Genomic DNA, 16,220 nt, shown 5'->3' with positions numbered 1-16,220 from the left:
TGTATATTTCATTGTTTTAACTTCGTATAAGTGAAGTAAAAAATAATAATAATGGAAAACCAGCACCGAATTCGGTCCCAACGAAGGCTGAATAATTAAAACGGGGTTTGAATTCGCCCCGTTCAGAACGGAGACCCAGCGGGGACGTTTGCAGCCTGCACAGGCCAACACTGGTGTGTTTGTGTGTGTGTGTGTGTTTGTGTAGAGCCTGATGGGTGTGCTTGAAGACGAGTGTGTCTACACAATGGGCGTTCCCAGCGCCCTGTTTAGCGTCCATGCACCATTACGACAAGGATGGAGAAGCTCCTGGGCTCCTGATCCTGGCTCTGGTGCTACTTCTCAACTCGGTCAAGCGAAGGAAAGTTGGAAGTTTCGCTAAGTGACCGCTTCGCTTCATGACCGAATTATCGGTCTCAATTGTGGTCGCTAAAAGAGGACAGCCTGTCCTCTGGACAACATGGAGGCTCCAAACTTTCTTTTCAGATGCATCTGGTCACTCAGGACTGACTTCTAAGGTAGACTGTCCCTGCATGTGGAGCTCTTCCTGACTTCTTCAGTGCAGCGGTCCGTCTAGATGACCACAGGAGTGTTCCTAAAAAGCAATAATATTTCCCCTCCCCCCAGGTTGCGTTTCCTACCATCAAGAACTGATTCTTCTGGGGGGGGGGCTGGGGGCGGGTAGGGATATCTGTCTCCCTCCATCATCTTCCACAGAGAGGTGGGGCCTTGGGCCATTATCCCCCATCCAGTGTAAAATCCTCGAGCTCTAAGGGACCTTGGAGGTCGTCTAGCCCAACCCCCTGCTAAGCCAGCATCATGGTGACGCTCTTGTTGGCCTTTTCGATTCCTGATCGAATTTGCTCCCCACCACAATCTGGAGGAAGACCAGTCCAGTCCGAGGGATTGATCTGGACTACAATTCCCATCCCACATGATTGGGCCAGAACGTCTGGAGGTTAATTTGCTTACCCTGAACCGATTCTCTCCAACTAAGTTGGGTTACAACTCCAGGAAGGAAGTTTCCAGGTTGAGGGGGGGGGTCTCCCTAGGCAAAGGTTTCTCCCTCCCTTCCAGCTTCCCTGAACATCTGGCAGCCTTCCGGGCCTCTGCTCGCCATCCTTCCTGCCTCTGCAGCACATCTGGCCACTTCTGCCCCCCCCCCATCACTCTTGGCTCACTGGGAGAATAAAATGGTTGATTGCTAAAGCAGACAGTCCCTCCTCCCCCCCTCCTGTCTCTTACTCCTTGCTTCCTCTTAACGGACACCCCCCTCCCCAAATTGGGCAGGTGGCTGAGGAGAGGAAACAGCCCCCACCCCAAAAGAAACACCTGAGCTGTGCCAGAAATGACCTCATGGTTTCAATTTGGACTTTCCAAACTGCGGTTAGAGCAACCCCAGAGCTCGGTTGGCTTTGCCGTCTTCCAAAGGTGAGGAAATTGAGGTGTCCTTCGGTGGGTTGGCTGCAACGGCCCTGCCACATCACGTTCCCCGGCTTTTGGGAGTTGTAGTCCGGCAGTGCACGATGGGGACTGTCTTCCCAAGGGAGACGGACAGTCTAAGAGAAGCTAAGAGAAGCAAGAGCCGATCCTTAGCCAAGGCAGCTGTTTAAACCATTTCTATTCAGACAACGCCAGAGGTGCCGCACAGCTGGCGAAGCCATTGAGGGCTCCTGCGATAGATTCAGAGATGGTTGCGTAGAAAAGGCAAGGATAGCCGCCTGCAACTCTTGCGCCCATCATCCACACCCCAACTTTCCCAACATTGCCACACGCTCACCAGATCCCCAACGTCGCTTTTTCTCCTACGAAGCCTGGACAACTTCCCTTCGCAGACCCCTCAAAAACAGCAGCCGGGACACACAACGCTGAATCCACATCTGGAGAGGAGAAAAAAGGGTTTTTTTGCCCAAGCTGGTGGGTTTTGCAGAAAATTCCCTAATAGAATTTTCCCTTGCTGGGCGATTAGTCTCCTGTTCTCTTCTTCAATGGGTTGCAGAGCAAAAGGAAGTTTAGATTCAATTTCCAAAGCCTGGATATGAAATCCAAAGGCTGGAGGGGGGAGGGGAACAACAAACACACACACACACACACACACACACACACACACACACCAGCTTCTTTGCTGGCTGGTGTTAAACATCAGCATTCAGTTTTCGCTGCTCTTCGGAATTAATACGGTCAAAACTTCCTGCAAAACTGGGGAGACAGTACCAAGTTAGACCTCTGTGTGTGTGCGTGCGCGAAGTTGCCAGATGTTTCTTCCTCCTCTCTCTTTATGCCAAGAGGCCTACAGATGTGGTTGATGACTTGGGAGCTTGCCCATCGGGGCTGGGCAGAGGGAGGCGAAGGGAGCAAGGAGGCCATTTTTAAGAATTTTCCTGCCTTCCTGCACTTGTATTGGTGGAAAGCAGCAAAGGAGGAGAAGAGTTACGGAGTGGTTCTTGCTACACAACATCTGGCCAGCTCTTGTAAGCAGGATGCTGGATTGCGAGGGGGGCCCCTGCCCTATGCAAAAGTCGGAGAGCCTCTGACCTCAGGGGCAGTCTACCTTTGTGGGTGCAACAAAGGAAGAGCCAGGAATTTGGGGTGGAGGTTCCTTAATCCTCCAGCCAACGCCCCTCTCCTTCCTTCCATTTCATGGATTCTGGGGCCACCCCCCAAAAAAAGTTTGGGGGTGCCATGTATTTGGAGATGATAAATTTCATAGCTTCACCGGTTTCTTAGAAGGGAAGGGAAGCCAGCCACCAAACAACTCTCTTTAAAAGTCCCTTGAAAAGGGTCTTTAATTGTGCATCCAATTTTTTTTAAAAAAAACAAGGATTTGAGCGAGAAGCACTTTTTGCCGAATTAAAAAACAACAACCACCAGGAAATCGGGGGTCCCTTTCCTTCTCCCTCAATGGCTGAGAAATTTGGGCATCCTCCAAAGCGGCAAACCTGGCCTGGCAGTGCCACCTGGCGGCCCCTTGTGTGTCACACACTTCCCTGGCACCCGCAGGCTCCCTTGGAGTGTCTAGCCGGGTCTGGGGTCTTCCAGCTGCTTGGCTCCGCTCTCAGGAAGAGCCCCCAAGGATGCAAATTCGGAAGAGGGGCTGGCCTTGGCCACACAGGGTCCCATTTTCTTGGCGACCGGCCTTGGCTCAAAGATGCACCAACCCGGGTCGGTCATAAAAAAAACAAAACAACCAAACCAGGATGACTAAACCAGGTTTGTTTTCTGCTAAATGGCTTGGATTTTTTGAGACCTGCAAACACAGTCTCTCTCTCTCTCTCTCTCTCTCGCTGCAAAAGGAAAACATCACACTAGGAATCTTTGAGAAGTTTCTGGATGTTTTTGTGACGTGCAATCAATGGATTGGAGGCCAAAATCCCACCAAACTTTATCCTCTTTTTTTGGGGGCGGAGTGGGGGGCAGATTGCCAACCACCTTTCTTGATCTGCTCTGAATTCACCCTCCTGTGCCCAAGAAGGCCACACCAAGGTTTGAAAATTGTGTTGTGCGTATGGTTGGGCGAGGCGTGTCCCTTGAACGCTGCAATCGTGGTTTGTTAATCCAGGGTTAGGGTTTGGCCATCATTGGCTTCCTGGGGGGCAGCTCAGAGCAAGGCCGGCCGCTGTTCTTCACTCGCCCCAAAAGTTTAGCCTCGGATGGGGAGCTGCAACATTTCCGGCATCTTCCCTCCTGTCTGGTCCAGAGTTTGCTCGTCATCTCCATAGCAACTGGTTGCCCCTGGCAACAGCTTTGAAGCATCTTGGGCGCTTTGGCCAGGGACGCGTGGGCACCGGAGGAAGCAGCCCCCACCCCCGGAAAAGAGGGAGACCCTTGCCCTCCCCAGCCCCAGCCCCACCTGGGACAAATTCCGCTGCTCCCTGCCTTCGTATACTGCTGTCCATCAGTGAGGAAGATGCAGGAAGCCGCCGGCAACGGCTTGTGTGCTAATCCCACCCAGCCTTGATTCCCCGGAACGGCTGGGCGAAGAAGGGGGCCGTCTACCTGGCTGGCGGCAATGCATTGCTAAAGGTTGGCTCAGCTTTCCTCCAGGTGAGACCTTTTCATTTCAGGGGGACTGAATTGGAGTTGCCGGCACTCGAACGGCGCAGGTCATGGGGTGGGATGGTTTGACGGGAAGGGTCCCGTGTCAGTGACAGCTGTGGGGCTGCCCCCATGCCCCACCTGCCACCTCTTCTCTCCCAGCCTTAAAAATGCCCTCCTGCTTGCAGCTGAGGGTTGCATTCTTAACATGCTCCTTGTTCAAGGGGATATTTTTAAATTTTAGAGTAGCGTTGAACAAGCTTTAAAATAAAGTGTTTTCCCCTGGAGAGAGGAGAGGTCAAGAAAGCAACCTAAGACCCCTCCCCAAACTCTCACCCTCCTCGCTGGGCTGGGGGTCAAAGCACCCAAAACGGGTTCAAATGCTCTTCCGTCAGTATTGCAATGAAAGGGCATTTTTTAAAAAATAAATGTTTATTGTGTTTTCCACCAATACAGTTCAAATCATATTATTATTATCTTGTAAGTCCTAATACATTTAATATACATCCACCAATAATTCTTTATATTTAGTTCTATCTTATATACTTATATATTTTATATATCTACGTATCATTTTCTTGAGGTCTCTTATAATTAATCTCCTTTTCTTATATCTTCTATCTATTCTCTACTCATTCATACCATTTGTGCCAGATTGAATAGTATTCGGAGTCTTCTTTCTCTGTCATTTTTAATGTAAGCATGTCCATTTCCGCACACTCCATCATTTTTTGTAGGACCAAATCCCCTGTGGGAGTGTCGGGTCCTTTCCATATTTGTGCGAAAGCTATTCTGGCTGCTGTTAGAATATGTAAGATAATATATTTTTTTTCTTTTGGATATTGATCTTTAAGAGTTCTGGTTTAGGTTCAACCTGATGTCCTGTAATTTCCTGCATCCAATTTTTAATTTTAGTCCAATAGGTCCCAGTCTCGGGGCATAACCACCACATATGATAGAAGGTACCATCAGCTTGTTGGTATTCCCAACATTTTGGGCTTGTATTAAGGTACATCTTAGCCAGATGCCACAGGTGAAGGGCATGAAAGGCTCCCAGGTGAGGGGAAAGACCCCACCTTGCACCCATTTGTTAAAATTTCTTTCTTACATTTGCCGCCTGTCTGGCTGTGGACTCCTCATTGGCTCTTCACCTGCGGCAGAGACACCACCACCCCACTGCTAATGGGGTCTTTGTCCCCTTTCCAGGCGGTGCTGCGGACTCAGCCGGCCACTCGCTTGGGCGCCAGTCCTCATGGCCACCAGCCTGGGCAGCTCCCTGCCCGCCCTGGCCAGCGCCCTCCGGCCTGACCCCACCCTCTCCCTGGAGCAGAAGGCAACCTTCCTCTTCCTCTTCTTCCTCTTCGTCTTCCTGGCGGTGCTGATCGTCCGTTGCTTCCGGATCCTCCTGGACCCCTACCGGAGCATGCCTCCCTCCACCTGGACCGATTACGTGGAGAAAGACACCCTGGACTACCGCCTGGCCTGAAAGGGGGTTGGGGAAGGCAGTGGTGGAGATGGCCAGCCCAAGCCGGGTTTGTGTGGCTGCCTCGGTGGAACCTCCACGCACGGGGGCAGTCTACCTGCTCCGGCCTGGCGGAGACACGAGGTTCTGCCCATCCTGGTTTGAGCTCGGGGCAAAGTTTCCACAGCTTACGTTCTGTGGCTTTGGAAGAAAAGGGCAGGTAATGCTTGGCCCCTGATTAACCAGGTAGGGCGAGAGGGAAGGGAGGCTGCACTTGGCAGGAACGGATGTTTCAAGGTCTAAAAGGGCCTTTGCGTTTCCTAAACAAAACAGGGCTGGTTTTCCACAGCGGCTGCCTTGCGACTTCAGACGCCCTCCCTCCCTGCTGGCACACTCACAATCCTAACTGGGCGGCCTTGGACGTGTGCAAAGATCCTGGTCTGGACTTCAACTCCCAGAATCCCCCACGATTCAACCCACAGGTCTTAAAAGCTGCCAAACCCTGAGTCAGATGTGCCCCTCTACACTGGGGTTGGGTTCTTCAGATGTGGCTGCACCACGATGGCCCAGCCCTTCTTAACTCAGTCAACGGAGCAGTGGGAAGGCCACAAACGCCACGTTCCTATAAGCCAGCAAACAGGGTTTGTTGAGAAGAGTGGTCTGTCTAACACAGCAGCATGACGGCTTAAGCTGAGGGCCATTTGCAAGCAGGGGGGCCGTCCTGAGATCCCCTCCTTTTGCAATTTTGCAAGCTTTTTTTAGGATTTGGGGTAGATGTGTCATTTAGGGTGGGGGCTAGTGGAGCCCTTCTCCCTTTGAGCACTGTAAGAATGTGGCCTCTGGACAACATTTCTGGCTCTGTCTGGACTGGCCAGATCCCTGTGGCTGCTCTTGGCTCTCAACTGATTTAGGGGGTCTTTCCTGGGCTTTTCTCCCTCTTCCTGCACTCCGGGACGGCCCCAAGACACAGGGCCTTTCCCAAGACAGGGCCTGCAAGAGGATCTTACTAAGGGGACTCTGGGGTCCTTGAACAGAATAGAGACGCCTGGGGGCTTCAAACCCCCAGAATGAGCCCATTATGGGGTTGGGGAGGGGGCAGCCTCCAGAACCTGCTGGCATATCCCCCCATGTCCAGTTTTCCTAGGGCAAAACTTTGGTTGCCTTTTCTCTCAAGCGTGGCAAAACAATGCCCTGGGGGTTAAGAAGTGACCGTCTCGGTGGCTGTGTTGGCCAGGAGCTGCCTGGAGCCCCCCATTTCTCCCGAAGACACCTCGAGGGTGTCCGCCCCCCTGAGCTCCTCCTGGGCAGGCCCTTCTCCCGTGCTGGCCTCCTGCTGGCTCATGGTTACCGGCTTCTGCTGGTGGAGGTCAGCTTCTTGCTCCTTCTTCAGCAGCCGGCTTCGGTATTCTGCCGCTTGGTGATCGGCCTCCCGGAGCTGCTCTTGCAAAGCTTCTTTGGCGTGGCCATCCTAGGGGGAAAAGTCAGGGCTTTCATCACTGTGGGGAGGGGAGAAGTGGGGAAAAACGTTCTGCAAAGAGAGAGGAGGTGGGCCCTGCAGGGAGCACGTTGCACAAACATCTGAATTTACGAAGGAAGGCGGCTTGCCTTGGTTTTTTCTAAACAACAGATTCACTGTTGGGATTCCTTAAGCTATGAATCCTGGTTAACAAACCTGAAAGGGCTGGATTTGCACTAAGGGGAAAACCAGACACAAGCCGATTACATGGGGTAGTTGAGGGCGTCATCTCAACCCACAACCAAGTCTCCTGAATCTCAAATTGGCCCCTTTGGCTTCTCCAGCTTTGCGTATCTGGCGGTCTGGATTATCTGACGCACCAGCTGGGGAAGACGGGAGCAGAGGTCCAGCACTTTTGGGAGGGCACCAATTCGGAACTTAGGTGTGCAAAGGGGAGTGGTAGTTCTTATCTCTCTCCCTTCCTCCTCCTTTCCATCCCCCGCTGGTTTCATTTTGACTTTCTTGGCGGGCGGCTTCTCTGCTTCGCCCAGGTGGTTATTCTCGCTCGGGGTCTTGAGGAGGGGTCCTCCCGCCTCCTGACCAGCAGGCACAATCAGAACTGAAAATTAAGGCGGGGCAGAGGAGAAAAAGGGAGACAATAAAATACAGAGAGTCAGTAGAGAAATTTAGTAGAACAGGGAGGGATTGGATGCAATGCAGGCAGGTAAAAGAGGTGGGAGAATTACAACCAGGATAAATTTTTTTTTTTAATAAATTCCAGTCCTCCCACTCAGATTTTGAGAAGGGCAGAATCAGAAGGCTGGCTGGCACCAAAATAAAAATAAAGCCAGTGACAAAAATAATTGTTCAGCATTAAAAATAATGCTTAATGATATTCTTCTTCTGGCCATCTTCCCAGCATTCAGCCTCAAACACCGCAACTCCCATCGGCCCCAGGCTTATGGGTATGGCAGTCCAGACACCTGGGTAACCTTAATCAAGGAAGGCTGTTTGGCAGGACCTCCCCAGAGGCCCCTTACCTTCCTGCTCCTTCTGCATCATTACAATGAACTGTTGCCCCAGGTGAGCGGCCGGCAGATGACCCAGAGGGACGCCCTTGGTCACAAGTGTGAGGACGTGCTGGCCGCTACCGACCGCCTGCCGGAGGGAAGCGTCGGCTGGTAGAGTTTCCACAATTTCTCCCGAGACAGCTGCAACGATGGAGGAGGAAGTCTTTAAACCAGTGTAAAATCGAGACTCTAAAGATTCACCAAAAATTAAGGCTCTGCTGGACATTTCTAGAAAATGGCAGTTTTTGCTTTTTTAAAAAATAAAATAAAATAAAAATGTCTTGCTCTCCTGGTGGAAATAAAGCACAAGCGATTTGAAGGAAATTTAAGGTTTCTTCCCTTAATTACGAATGGAAAATTGCGTTATTCTAAAGCTTGTTTCTCAGCCCTGACAACTCTAAGACATGTGGACTTCAGGCTGGCTGGGGAATTCTGGGAGTTCATGTCTTAAATTTGCTGAGGTTGGGAAACACTGCCCTAAAAACTTGACGCTCTTCTTGTTTCAGACGTGACTTGCAAAATTTCTAAAAAGAAAAAAAAAAGCTTTTTGTGTCCAACTGCAACCCACCCATGTCAACACTCCCTCTGCCAGCCTGATGGCCCCTTTGAACCCACCAGGAATTTGGTTGGCACTGGAAATGGGGCCAGAGGCCTCTGCAATGGCCGCCAGGGTAGCAAGGACAGAGGTGGCAGAGTCTAGAAACCGCCCCCTGGAAACAATGGAATCTCCTACGCAGGGAAGAGAGAGAGAGAGAGAGAGAGAGTCAAAACATGAAAATGCTCCAGAAGGAGGTGGCCCTCTTAACACCTCTTAACAAGGTGGGCCCCTATTCCTGCCCCTTAGCAAGGGTTGGAGGGAGGGATTATGCTCCAGCCTGAGGTTGCTTTGGTATCCACTGAAGAAACGAGGCTGGCCAGGTTCAGCAATTCTCCGGAAACCAGAATGAAGGGCTGGGTCACCGTCACAGAGCCTGGGACATCATGCAGCCTCTCGGGGTTGGCGGTGACTAGATTCTGCATCGCTTCCTGGAAAAGAGAAAGCCTTGGGGGCTTCATGGAGCCAGGCCAAAAACACCTCTTGGCTGCCAGAGCAGAGAGCCACGGTGCAAACAACTCAAATAAGTACCCAAGTCCAGTGTCCTCGTGTGTCCTGCGCAATTAAAGCCAGAATCCCAAAGATTCAGCCCCAGATGACAACTAAACCACTTTTGAGGGACACTCAAAAGACCCAAAGCTGGGATTTCGGCCCACCTGCAGCAGCAACAGAGTTTCAGGATTTTTCTTGTCCAAAGCGATGTCGAAAGCGGACTTGCCAAATTTGCTGAAGGCGTGGACGTCCGCCCCGTGTTTGAGAAGCAGCTCGATGACATCTCGGTGGTTGTGTTCGGTGGCCCAGTGCAGGACGGTCATCTTCAGCATGTCCTTGGCGTTCACATTGGCGCCGTTCTGGACAGGGAGACACCGCCAAGCGGATGAAAACCGTTTGGGCAGGGCGTGGAGAAGCCTCGGCCTGTTTATGAGGCCTACAAGGAAACCCGGAAGGCCACCAAAGGCGCCTGCTTACCCTGACCAGCAGCTCGACAACGTGGCAGTGACCATCCGCAGCCGCCATATGGAGGGGCGTCCGGTTCACCTTGGTCCGAGCATCTCGACTCACTCCGGCCCGGAGTAGGACTTCAGCCGTCGAATAATGGCCGTGCTGAGTGGCGAGATGAAGGGCCGATATTCCCAGCTGTTGGACAATTAAGCAGAAAGATTATTATCCTTGGCTGCCCTCCGTTCCTTCGCGAAGCCACGACGAGTTTCTCTGTCTTCATCTCCTTCTTCCGTAGAGGGAGGACTCCGCTTGAGATAAACTTTTTCCATCTTATCTCTTGAAATGGACAGTCCTGCTGTCCCCGCCTGACCTTCCTCCCCACCTCGGTGGCTTTTCCACCCTGGACTTACCCAGTCAGTGGTGAAGGGGGCTCCGTTGGCCATCAGCAGCCTGACTTCGTCATCCTGGCCTTGGCGGGCCGCTTCCAGGAGCTTCTTCCCCAGGTCCACCAGTGACATCTTTATACAGGGGAACAGATGATTTCAAACATCTGGGGGGAGAGAAATCTCACTGGTTTGGACTGGGGGCGGCGGGGGAGGAGGTCAGCGGTGGGTCTGAATGCCCCCCTGCCTCCCTTTTAGGGCCCGGCTCTACTCACAGCTGGAAAGAGGCGCCTGGGCCATTGCGTTCCTCGCCTGGCGTCCTTCTCTCTGCAAAATCTTAGCAAGAAAGACAAGTTTGGCTTTAACCTTCGGACATTGCGGTTGCTCCATCGCTGGAGGTTTTAATAAGAGATCGGACAGCCATTTGTCCAGAATGGGAGAGGGCATAGGGCAGGGGTGTCCAGTTGGACCAGAAGATCTCCAAGGCCCCTTCCAACTCTGTTCCTCTGTTAACCTCAACCCAGGAGGGGAATTAAGGGAACGTAGCAAGGATGAGCCCAGCCAAGGAGCAGGAAGGGGAGGTGGGTGGGAGTTGTAGTCCTCATGGCTGTGCCACTCTAAAGGGAGGGCCACCCGGTCCTGCCACTGGGGGTGATGGGAGCCGCAGCCTTTGCGGCTCTGCTGGTTGGTGGATGATGGGAAGTGCAGTAGAAAAGCTCTGGAACCCAAAAGAAGAGGAGCAGGAGCAGGCACCTAGGGTGGGACAGAACAATGGGCGTTGTAGTCCAGCCCTCGGGATGAGGGGGGGTCCTTTTTCTCCAGGCCCCGTTAATCCCACCCCCAGACCAGGACTCACCCTGGGGGTGTGGGGCTCCCCGTGTCCTGATCAGCCTCTTTTGGAAAGTTCTTCGCGCTCCGGAGGAAACGGCGATAGGAGGGGGGGCTGTTTTCAAACGGACGAGCCGCTCCCCCCCAACGGGAGAAAAAAAGTGGCACACCCGGAAGTATCTCTGATGGGGGAACCTTTAGGGTGTGACACACACAGCCTCGCTTTTCCGGCAACGGAAAGGAAATAGGTTGGGCGCGGGTGAGGATGCTCTGCCCTTCCACCTCTCTATGGTAGGGGCGAGGCCGACCGCGTTCTAACGCTCCCTGAATGGAGGCGCTCTCTCCCTCCGCATCTCTATGGTCAGGCGCCTCCTGCGGAATCACCAGTAATGCCCAGAATGGCATAAAAAACGTCCGTCTTGTTGTGTGTGTTGATTTTATTGGGGGGGGGGGCAAAAGCAGGGGTGGAAACCCAAAAACGATCATCCTGGATCCCCACTCCAATGAAGCCCCCCCCCCAGCGTTGGACTGTGAGTCCCATCTTCCCCAGCCGTGTGCACTGCAGCATTAGATCAGGGACGCCCACTGGAAATGACCCTTTTCGAAATTGAACCCTTGGCAAAGGGTTTGGACTACTGCACCCATGTTCCCTAGCCGCCCCCCTGCTCAGGACTGCCTGACATGCCCCCATCCTGGATGGCAGCCCTTCTGGTCGTTCCCCCCTCCCTCCCTCCCAAAGCCCAAGTGGGCACAATCCCAGATGCAACACGCTGACGATGTCACATGTGGAGAATATGAATGCATGGATGAGCTGTGGTGACACGCGTGTGTCAGAGACCCAAAGGACCCACGGAAAATCCATGCTTAGGGCTGGATCGGAGGCCGGGGGCTTCACAGTTGCCTTTTTCTGGTGGTCCTTTGGATTTGGACCTGACCCTGGTTTTAAAACAGAGCTGGGTTTTGAGCAATTGCTCAGAGAGGAATTGTGTGAGTCCTGTCCATTGACTTCCCCATCTCTGGAGAAGGAAATAAACAAAGCAACGTTGGTCTCCAACTCATCCCTGCACCCCAAGCTGGGACCGTTTCCAGAGCCTCTGTATACCCTCGAGCAATTGGACCTGAATAGAATGATTCCGTTTCGCATCCATCGGCCCTTTTTTCATTTCCCTGTTTTACAGAAGATATAAACGGTTCTCCCTTCCAGGATCCATCTTAAAAAAAAAAAACTTTTCCCCCCACTCCTGATGTTTTAAGCTCCCGCCAGCATTCAGTCCACCAGCTGTGAAAGTGAGGGAGCCCGTAGATGCCCACATGTGCCGACTTGTGGGAGGGGGGGGGATGATACTTTGCTATCCTTCAGATCCCTGTGAAAAGAATGCCAGACCCTCCACTGCCATATTTTAATCGGATCTCTTTCTTTGCCCCACAACAGGAACAGCCCAATTTTCTTCTATGCATCATCCCTCCAATTTTTAATTCCCTGCCATTTCCTTCCTTTCCCAGGAAAAATAAGGGGAGGTTGTACAAAACTTACCCCCACTCAAATAAGCCTCTCAATCTGGGATTCTTTTAAAGCGAAACTTGTGCTTCTCCTGCTGGCAGGAGATTTTCGGTCAAAGGAAAATAATAATAATAACCGAACGAGCCAAATCATTGCAGGATGGATTTGGGCGCAACGTCGCCAGTTGCTAACCCCGGTGGCTGATCAGTCCCACATGCACAAAAAGGGAGATTTTTTTTTTATTCATTTATTTTTAAATTCCTTCTCCTAGTCCTCCTGGACCCTGGCAGATCTGGGGGGCTCTGGGGGAGGGGGTGGAGAGATACAGTATTTTAGCAAATACACTCATACCAACGTGGACAGTCCACTTTAGATTTATGGCAAGTGATTCAGACACATGAGCTCGTGGAAGCGCGAACACGGCACAGAGGAACCACAGAGAAGTTTGGGAAGGGAGAAAACACCACCAGGAAAGATGCAGTTGGGGGTATAATTTAAAAAAGAAAAAAGAAAGATTCGTGGCTTCCGCCAGGCTGCCGGCCTTCAGAGGAGGTCGAAATCTACAGGGCTGATGCTTGCGATGGGGGCTCTCCAGAAGTTGAAGCTGCTGAAGGGGAGCAGGGCCTTCTCCGCGTCTTCCGGCTCCCCCAGGCTTGGCTTCTGGCTCTTCTGCTCGGACACGAGGCTGCCGAGGCCCCGTTTGGGCTTGAAGAGGGCGAGGTCGGCCAGTCCCAGGCACTCCAGTTCAGAAAGGTCCAGTTCAGGTATGGGCATTCTCCAGTAAAGGAAGGAATCGTACTGGGAGGTGATGGTGTCCCTCATTTCTTCCTGGGGGTGAAGAACAGGAAAGAGGCAACACAGGTGGCCTTAACGCGTTTTTGAGATTTTCATGGTATAATACAGGCAAGTCCTCGACTTGCAATGACAGCTGAACCCTAAATTTATGAGGCAGTTGGTAAGCGAGCTTTGCCCCATTTTACAACCTTCCTTGCCATGTGAATCACTGCAGTTCTTAAGTGAGTCACATGATTTTGAAATGAATCTGGCTTCCCTCCCCCTGTCAGAAGGTTGACCCTCCCTCCCCGGGACTCTGCGCCTGCCATAAATACGAGTCAGTGGCCAAGCCTCTGAATTTTGATCATGAGATCGTGAGGATGCTGCAACAATCGTTAAGTATGAAAAATGGCCATAAAATGGTTGTAATGTTGGTCACTAAATGAACTCTTGTTAAGTCAAGGTTTGCTTGTATCTGTTTCTGAATTGGGAGCCGCCCACCCACCTTCCTTCCTTGTCTCTTTTCGGTGGTCCCTGCCATGGGCTCAGTGACAGATTTTTCTGCAATAATTATTCCCCTCTTCCCTTGCACATGTGTGCATCCCCCCCCGCCCTCCCCATACAGGCCTGTTTCTTTGGAGTGGCTGCTTTGCCAGCCTGGTTGCCTTCTGCCCCTTCTTTTTTTTGCCAATTCCCCAGGGGACCCTCTCCACTGCCATATCTTCCCCCTCCCTCTTCCTTTCCTCCATCAGACCCTTTTAAAATGCCCAGCCATCCTCTGGTTCTTAAGGAAGGCTTTGCCAATCCAATCCAGGCTGGGTTTATTTTACTCGGTGGCGCGTATGAAATTACTTAGACATCTGTCCTCTTTAAATATAGCATCTTTAGCAGCCTGTTCGGAAGGAGAGATATTTGCCTCGCTCTATTTGTGTGCTGGAAACATTTTTAGAGACTTATTTTATCCCTCCTGGAGGTAGAGAGATGGCTGAATGACTTGGCAATATTCAAAAGGGAGGCATGCGTCCAATAAACAGAAAAGAGACTGGGAATGGTTGAAATTCTGAATCCCCTCTCCTTTGGGGGTAGGTGGGACTGAATTCCCCCAACTGATTTTAGGGAGGGAAAAACCAAGACGAGGAGCCCGTGAAAAGGACTGAGGTTTGGGGTTTTAAAAGATGAATTAAAGGGGCTCATGTCACCATCAGATTTGTTTATCTTCCAGCCTCTGAAATTGACAAGATGGAAGAAAATGGCATTTTCTTTTTTCTTTTTTTAAAAGAATGTTTATTTTGAATCCTTGAAACATTATAGTATATAGAATTGTGTGACATAAAACAGTTTTACAAGGGCTTCAGCTATAAGGTTGCAAAGAAATAGGAAAATGACATGAAATTATGTATTACATTGTGTCAGGGTTTTCTGGATCTCTAGTAATTTAGAAAGGAGATAGATAGATAGATAGATAGATAGATAGATAGATAGATAGATAGATAGATAGATAGATAGATAGATCGAGATAGATGAGAGAAAGAGAGAAACAGTGCACCATGTACTGGTGTAATATAATACAATATAATATTCAATATTATATAATATAAAATCACATTAGGCCACGGTTTGCTAGCTGGGAATAACCTACAAAAAATTATTTCATATAGCATCGTCTGTTCATGTACAGTAATTCCACAGTACGCCAAGATTTCCTGGCAATAGAAATGAATATGACCCAGCATTATGTATCTACGTGGTACAATAAAACACCTTATCACATCCTCAGATGCCCCAGGGCTTTTGAGCAGCTCAACCCTTGTAAGGTGGAATATATAAAAAATAATGATGCAACGGCTCGCCCTGCCCTCCCGGCATGGAGTCTAACCTTTGGGGTGTCTTCTCCTTACCTCCTTCTCAGCAGGATCTGTAAAGAGCCCCGGTGGATGGTCTGTGTAGCCGTGGGTCTCTTCACGGAAGATGCTGTGTCCGTCTGGCTGCCTTGGGCTGGGCGGGCGGGGAGGGGCTGCCAGGCGTGTCCGTCTCCCCTCCTCTCTTGCTGCAATGCAGCCCCTCCTGGAAAGAGATTTCACTGGCGGGTGGGTCCTCCCCCACATCAGCCGCCCAGCCAATGAATCGGCTGGAAGGGCTATTTCCAGGGAAGGAAGAAAAGCAGGGAGGGGGACCTGGAGGGGAGGGGGCATGTGGGGAGGGGTGGGGGAGGCTTGGAAGGGGGCACATCTGAGATGTGTGGTTTGCACGGGAGGGGCCTGGGGGGGGTGAGGTCTCTGGGGAAGGAGGCAGTGATTGCATTGGCTCCCAGAGAAACAGGGTGGGGGCAGATGGGGGAAAGGGGGGTGGGCAGCTGGGTCTGCCCTCTCCCACAAAGGGAGGGGGCTCACCTGCGAATCGGAGTGCCAGAGAAGCTCCAATGGAAAAATGAGCCCATGGAACTCCCCGCTATCCAGTTTGCGAGTTCAATAAGCTTCCATACGCTAACTCACTTAACAACCATCGCGGAACAGAAACATGAGGCTCAATTGTGGTCATAAGTCGAGGACTAACCGTGCCCCCCCCCCCTCACCAAAGATGCCTCCGGTGGGGGGGCTGATTCGGTTCCTAAAAATGGGTCATGACACACACACACACACACCACAAACCCTTCGGGCCATTGGTGTCGTCCCTGCTTTGAGGCCGGGGCGGCTCAAGAAGGGATGGAAGAACAGAAAAACATAATTGGAGGGGGTCCCTGGAGGTCATGTAGTCCAAACCGCAGGAGACTCTGCTACACCCTTTCAGACAAAGGGCTGCCCAGGCTCTTCTTAAAGGCCTCCATCTGGGGATCCCACAGCCCCATGAACCCAGCCTCTCTCTCTCCCCACATCTAGCCAAGGGGGTCCTGTCTGCAGACTGGGCACTGCACCAAGCCAGGATATGCGCCCCCTCCCGCACCCTCGGGTCTTGGCACAGCAGCAAGACCCCCCCCCCTCCAGCCCCACTGAACCCTCCAGCATCTGGAAGTCCCCCGGCCGAGGGGCTGCAATGCCCAGAGCCTGCCAGAGTTGGCAGCAGCCGCTCCGGCGAGCCCAAGGACGGCTGGGGGTTGAATCATCGCGGGGGGCGGGGGGGTGGGGTGGGGGGCGGTGTTCCTCGGTCTGCCTGTTGAAATCCTTCCGAGCGTTTCCTCCG

At 51.9% G+C, this 16,220-nt stretch overlaps 2 protein-coding genes across 4 annotated transcripts; both read right to left on the bottom strand.

The window, feature by feature from the left end:
- Positions 1 to 6,012: 6,012 nt before the first annotated feature.
- On the bottom strand, positions 6,013 to 10,434 carry GABPB2 (GA binding protein transcription factor subunit beta 2). The gene is made up of 9 exons (XM_087943347.1): positions 10,216 to 10,434; positions 9,968 to 10,107; positions 9,585 to 9,752; positions 9,272 to 9,466; positions 8,896 to 9,046; positions 8,636 to 8,749; positions 7,991 to 8,161; positions 7,408 to 7,569; positions 6,013 to 6,964 (listed from the first exon to the last, which is right to left on the bottom strand). The coding sequence occupies exons 2-9, from the start codon at positions 10,073 to 10,075 to the stop codon at positions 6,693 to 6,695; spliced, it is 1,341 nt and encodes a 446-aa protein (XP_087799473.1). The 5' UTR covers positions 10,076 to 10,107; positions 10,216 to 10,434; the 3' UTR covers positions 6,013 to 6,692.
- Positions 10,435 to 12,496: 2,062 nt separating this feature from the next.
- Positions 12,497 to 16,211, bottom strand: MLLT11 (MLLT11 transcription factor 7 cofactor). 3 transcript variants are annotated; one of them, XM_087943342.1, is made up of 3 exons: positions 14,942 to 15,091; positions 14,683 to 14,746; positions 12,507 to 13,097 (listed from the first exon to the last, which is right to left on the bottom strand). In XM_087943342.1, the coding sequence occupies exon 3, from the start codon at positions 13,089 to 13,091 to the stop codon at positions 12,813 to 12,815; it is 279 nt and encodes a 92-aa protein (XP_087799468.1). In that variant the 5' UTR covers positions 13,092 to 13,097; positions 14,683 to 14,746; positions 14,942 to 15,091; the 3' UTR covers positions 12,507 to 12,812. The 3 variants fall into 3 exon arrangements, with proteins under 3 accessions (XP_026548288.2, XP_087799468.1, XP_087799469.1); XM_026692503.2 differs by lacking the exon at positions 14,683 to 14,746 and having other exon boundaries at positions 12,497 to 13,097; positions 14,942 to 16,211; XM_087943343.1 differs by lacking the exon at positions 14,683 to 14,746 and having other exon boundaries at positions 14,805 to 14,942.
- Between the last annotated feature and the right edge of the window lie 9 nt (positions 16,212 to 16,220).

This window comes from Notechis scutatus, chromosome 14 (assembly GCF_049901735.1).
Source record: "Notechis scutatus isolate UNSWTSFEM ecotype Mainland chromosome 14, rNotScu1.2, whole genome shotgun sequence".
In the NCBI taxonomy this organism is placed as follows: Eukaryota; Metazoa; Chordata; class Lepidosauria; order Squamata; family Elapidae; genus Notechis; species Notechis scutatus.
The sequence above is the reverse complement of the archived record's forward strand: the minus strand, read 5'-3'. Positions and strand labels throughout refer to the sequence as shown.

Coding starts and splice junctions, on each gene's coding strand:
- GABPB2 (XM_087943347.1), bottom strand. CDS start 10,075: ATGTCACTGGTGGACCTGGGGAAGAAGCTCCTGGAAGCGGCCCGCCAA. Junction 9,753..9,967: donor CCCCCTTCACCACTGACTGG/GTAAGTCCAGGG, acceptor ATTGTCCAACAG/CTGGGAATATCGGCCCTTCA. Junction 7,570..7,990: donor GATGCAGAAGGAGCAGGAAG/GTAAGGGGCCTC, acceptor CTTAATTTTCAG/TTCTGATTGTGCCTGCTGGT.
- MLLT11 (XM_026692503.2), bottom strand. CDS start 15,235: ATGCCCCCTCCCCTCCAGGTCCCCCTCCCTGCTTTTCTTCCTTCCCTG. Junction 13,098..14,941: donor CAGATCCTGCTGAGAAGGAG/GTAAGGAGAAGA, acceptor CTTCACCCCCAG/GAAGAAATGAGGGACACCAT.